The 5752-nt window shown below is 40.8% G+C and overlaps 1 protein-coding gene across 1 annotated transcript; it reads right to left on the bottom strand.

The window, feature by feature from the left end:
- Window positions 1–3155: 3155 nt before the first annotated feature.
- LOC138261447 (hemoglobin subunit beta-1-like) lies at window positions 3156–5284 on the bottom strand. The gene is made up of 3 exons (XM_069210396.1): window positions 5127–5284; window positions 3666–3888; window positions 3156–3446 (listed from the first exon to the last, which is right to left on the bottom strand). The coding sequence occupies exons 1-3, from the start codon at window positions 5213–5215 to the stop codon at window positions 3318–3320; spliced, it is 441 nt and encodes a 146-aa protein (XP_069066497.1). The 5' UTR covers window positions 5216–5284; the 3' UTR covers window positions 3156–3317.
- Window positions 5285–5752: the final 468 nt, after the last annotated feature.

The following is a 5752-nucleotide window of genomic DNA, read 5'->3' as shown; positions in this document are numbered from 1 at the left end:
CAGCCAGTGAGGTTCTTGCACTGAGTGTGTCGTCTCAGATGAAGGTGAAACAAAGTTACTACCGCTCCCATTCTTACCCCTTCTGCCAGTCTACTCACTGTGAGGACCTCTGGTCGTCTGCTGCAGTCAGACAAGTCTAAAGCCATAATCTCAGAGGAACTATCTGCTGCTATTAATTAGTCTTATGGTCTCAGGAGGACAACACTTTGGGTGGTGAAGATTGATGGATTTTGGGTAATGTTCTCTCACAAGATGCATCAATTGGAGGGAAGAAAGCAGCAGACCCGGCGCTTCTTCTAAGGGGTCATGTGAATGGGAAGCATATATTTGGCAAAGGAAGTCCTCTCCAACATTAGTCATTTTTTTATATTTTATGAAGCATCTTAATGAAGCATTATAGAAAGAGGCAGCAACATTTCAGCCATTATAGTTTGACCATCACTTGATGTGAACAAAACACATAAGTATAGGGACCCAAAATCTTTCTCAAGAGCACATTACAGCCACTTCCATGTGCTGGGATTGCTTAATTTCAAGGCTGCCCAGTCTTAATTCTAACTTCTGTTCTCTTTCCTCCACCTCCCTACACTTCCACTGTCTCTTCGGCTCTCTCGTAGGGTATTTTTATCCCCTTTTTGCGACTTTGTCACTATTTCCCTATCTTTGTCTTCCACCTCCATTTTCCCTTTTTTGTCTTTATCTCTCTTGCACTGAGTGAAAATCTGATGATAGAAAATACGTCACAGCTCCCAAAAATGAGTGCTAATGTCTCCCCACCTCCGAACACAAATTAAAAAAATACCCTTGATCAAAAATGCAGCAATTGTAAATGGAATGGTTGCGTGCCTCTTTGTGAATGTTATTATGGTAAAGGAAGCGGTCCCACCTAAGAAAGGTGGGGCTAGCAAACATTTACGTCACCAAACAGAACTTTCAAACCCTGAGCTTTGCTTTCATCAGTCTTTGTTTTCAGGTTTGTTCGTCCAGTTGGTGAAATTGTAAAAGCAACAGCACTCCGGCCTCAAGAGTGCACTGAATGCACGAATTTGTTAAATGACAAGAATAAACTGGAAAATAGGTGTGTCAGTGAGGCAGAGTCATCTTGTAACCGTTAGTGGTGATTAATATTTTGTTGTGTTCTCAGTAGTTACAAATATATCCTGATGAATCTAGCAAACATTGGGAACTACCTGCAGGTTTTTGGCCAGGCCTTTAATTGCAGATGCCAGACGTCATATTATAAGGCCTATGTTATCTTAGGCCAAACCACCTATGGTGAGTATCCACCTTTTCCATTCCACCTACAGGACTGACTGGTCAATTTCGAGGCACATTCATAACCTTTTGCAAGAGCTTTCTTAGTCCTTCCCATCATATGTGTGCCCAACCATCCTCCTTATCCTTCTGTCTCCCTCATTATATTCTTCACTGTCACGATTCACTACTCTTGTTTTCTTCTTTGCTACTCTCTTGGAAGTGGACTTTAAAGAAGTCGGTCTGTGTAGATGTAAGTGGACAAGTGACTGACTTCGGACAGCAGATGGGCATAGGCTTTAGCATTTTTGGCCACTTGTTTCCCTCTAGTCGTCTTTGCAGTGTGTGGATGTGACTGGAATGGGTGATCTTGGCTGCTTTGCAGTGAGCAGGGCTTCAGAGTAAACTCCACTCCTGAGTGCCTCTGAGTCGGGGGAAGATTAAGTGGTAGGACCTGCTGCAGAGTTACTTCTAATGACATGAGAATGTTTTGTACCTGATCTCCTGCTTCTGCTTCAGGATTTGTTGCAGTCACTACCGTAATTTATCTGAGGATGTGCTTAGGCGGTGATTAAGAGTGCTATGGCACTGTGAGGCATTTTGCTGGTGAGCTTAGGTGATGATTAGACATTCCATGAACACCCTCAAACTGACCTCATGTGATTATGTCAAGTGCTGTCCTAAGATAGAGATGTGTCATGATCATGCACCTTGATGGCACATAAGCAAAGCCTGTGCTGGTCTGGAACATCGAAGCACACGTTGGTGTTACTGGTAGCATCTGGAGATATTTCCGGATACTTTTTGATACTTACAGGCAGCATTCTGGTATATGATAGCAGGAACTTTGATGGGGGTCTTCACTAGCCTAGGCACAATAAGAGATGTCACCTACCCTGCTGTAGTATTTGAAAGTGTCTTTATTTTGACTTGAACGTGATATACACTGAGTATGTTTCGACCACGGAGCTCATTTCTCTTGTTTATATGTGAAACTCTTCTTGAGCACAAGCGTTTATTTTCCCACTCAGACTATGAAACCAACCTTTTAGATGTTGCTTCTTTTTAATTTTCCTCATTAATCTTAAGAAAACTCTTAGACAGCGATCTTGCAGCCTTACAACTAAGTTGAAGCAAAAGCGAACGCTCTAAAAAAGCTGGGATTTACAGTGCAGCCGCAAATGCCTTGTGGAGCCGCAGGTGTTCAAGTGTAGCCCCAAATTTCAGCCTCCAATCCCAGATACACACTCAAATGACTGGGGACAGCCTCAAATACCCAGAAACCTGTTCAGATGCCAATGCACGGCTATAGATGCCAAGAGGCAATCTTAAAGGCCTTCAAAATGTCAAGTGCAGCCTCAAGCACAGGCTCAGTTTTAAAGGCACAAAAGTGTCCATAAATTCATGTGGGAGTTACAAATTGACAGAATTAATCACTACAGCCCCGTAAAGCCTAATGTAAACAAGTATATCCCTTTTGTAACAGCTGCCCAATATATTTAGTTGTAGCCCCATATAGTGTCAGGATTCGCCCATTGTGTTCAGGCGTAGCCCCATATGAACATTGCAGTATCAAATGCCCAGTTATACCACCATGTGCTCAACCATGGCTACCTATGCTTAGTGCAGTCAAAGTCTGCACGTATGTCCCCATACACCAAGGTATAGATAAATATGCCAGCTTGCTTAGTTTATACCTTATACAGCCCTATATTTTCATGTGTAGTTTATGAGGTTCAAGCATAGACTTAGGAGCATTGAAGTTTATCGTGCCTGGTATGCATCCTCCATTCCTATGCGTTGCCCAGGAAAGCAGGGAAGCAACCAGTGAGACATTTGAAGCTAAATCTTAAAACGTGTATGACATGGAGACGTACACCATAGAAAGATCTAAACTATCGTCTTTGCCAATGCTTGTTTTATTAGTTGTTCGTTGTTGCTGCTACAAGTACAACTACACATCAACCTCAACATAAAATATTTAATTCATTTACGTTGATGAACATATGCCACGGTGGACATTCTGTAGCTGCAGTACGCTTAGAGAGCAGCTTCTTCAGAGATCAGTGGTACCCAGTGGCAAGGGCTGTTCCAACGTGTTGCAGGAAATTCTCAAAGGCAGCCTGCTTCTGAGGTGTGTATTCCTCCCCAAGATGCATGCCCACAACGATGCTAACGATTCCAGTGAAAAGCTGCAAACAAGATGGACAACGGGTAAGCTTTAGTTGACTGGTTGAGTATGCATTTGTTTGTGCGCTATTTTGACTGTGGTCACACTCACAACATGCCTGTATGAACAGAATTCGGAAGAAGCCATCACCAGTTGACGAATAAGACATACTGAAGTATAAGCAAACATACTTGATACTACCATAAAACAAGACAGAAAACTGTAGATGTTCTGGATTTACCTTGAAGTTGGCAGGATCCACATAAAGTTTTTTACAGTGGATGGCACTAAGATCTGCATAGTATGACTTCAGGTTATCCAGGTGTTGGGTTGCCTCACCAATGGAATGAAGCACCTTGGCACCATGTGCACAAACTTTGGCGTTGTGCATGATCGCCTCACAGCTACTGAGATCGCCGAATGATTTGAAATATCTCTTTGTCCATGGATCGACACAAATAAGTCTAGAAAGAGAAGAGCAAACAGCAGTTGTTAGTCTATCTATCTATCTATCTATCTATCTATCTATCTATCTATCTATCTATCTATGTACATCTTTATATCTTCTAAATGCATACAAAGCCTTATTTATCTATCTAGCTATCTCTTGTCTTTTAACTTACTGAAGGCTATAATACATGGTTGTGAGGTAGTTCTGAGAACTAAGGGTTTTATGGCAATGCCTTCTTGATGTGTTTTTGTGCTCACGATTGTGTATTCGTGTGATTGTGTTAGGCTTTTGTTTCTGCCACAATCCATACTTTGCGACTTTGGAAATAACTTAATCCCAAAAGCACACATGTTAATTCTTGTTCTTATCCTATGAGAAACCTTAACCTAGATATAGATTAGTAAACTATATCACAATAAAATGCAGCTCTGCCTTCAATGCGCTTTGACATCTTTGAAAGACACGACAGGAAATATATACGTAACAGGAAACTTGCATTATGCATCAGCATTACTATGAAATAATGATACCTCTGGGCTCTGTTAACTTTTAGAAGCCAGCTTACAAATTCCGGAATAACATTGTCAGTCATAAAAATCCTAGGTTTTAGCCTCTGCCTAGTTCTATATTTCTGTTCTGCACAATGAGCTTGAGGTTTGCGAGCTGTGGTTTGCACGAAACTTGTGCAAAATGTGTTTTGAGAAGCTGACCATAACTGAGGAATTCGTTTTATATCTTAGTCATTATTGTGTGTCGGGACCACGATACACGAAGGCGAAGCTAGAGTTGTTCATGAAGTCCCTTCCCTTCACCAACAAAGGTAATTAATAGCATATTATGGTCTACACATCTGCATCTATGACTTAAGGTATGGTATTTGTTCAAATGTATTTCTTTTGAAAAATGCACTTACTCCAAACCAGAATGCCATATAGTAAAATCATTGAAGAGGTCTAATGACAAACTGAAGAGCTGTTTCACCTTCTAAAGTAAGCGTAACATGCAATTTATGAGACAGTGAACAGTGTATTTCTCTTGTCAGATTTACAACTGGAACTTGATTGTAGAGAAAAATTTAGAAATGTGGGTTAGTTGGGAAAGTTGTGCTAAATACTATGTTTTTGCCTACATTTATTTTCAACCCCATGGCATAAATGTGTGTGTATGGGTGTTTAATTATATGTTATACAGATGAATGGATTGGTCATTATGTCATAGTGACAGATAAATATTCACATGCTTTTTGCTTACCTGCCAAGAGATTCGCCTCCTACTTGGTCAGCAGGAATGTTGCCCCAGACGTCGTGGATGTGTTGTACCTCATCTTTTGTAAATGTCATGGTGGTTGTTGTATGATGCCACTGAGGTCTTCTGTAAAAGTAGAGCAATGGTGCATGTGCTTGCTCGAACTGCTTTAAATGCTGTTACAAAGCCACGCCCAATCGCTTTCTCATAGCTATTGGCTGAAACGTGAAAGTGGGTGTGGCTTGGCTGTTTGACAGAACAAGTCCTCTCCAGCTCCGAGAAGCTTCAGAACTTGAAATTAACATATGGGGCAATTTTTTCAGAAGGAAATGTTTTTACATTTTTCCAAAACTAAAATCTCTTCCATAGGCGGCTCTTCCTGCGATTCAATGTACATTGACTTTTTTATGAAGCGTTAGTTCTCACTTGCAAGATATTTGTTAAAAAAAAATATTCAGTAGTTAAACACACACCAATCATTGTGTTACTTGTCCTTTGTCTTTGATTGTCATTTTTGGCTTTTTAGAAGGAATTCATTATTACATGATTTAGACAAAAATGCCCAAGTTAGCTGTTTGCGCCTTTCTGTATACTTCCAAGCTATATGGAAGCTCTGCAAAATGTGTTTCCGG

Source organism: Pleurodeles waltl, chromosome 10 (assembly GCF_031143425.1).
Source record: "Pleurodeles waltl isolate 20211129_DDA chromosome 10, aPleWal1.hap1.20221129, whole genome shotgun sequence".
NCBI lineage: Eukaryota > Metazoa > Chordata > Amphibia > Caudata > Salamandridae > Pleurodeles > Pleurodeles waltl.
Note: the sequence above shows the minus strand (reverse complement) of the source record. Positions and strands in the feature narration are given on the sequence as shown.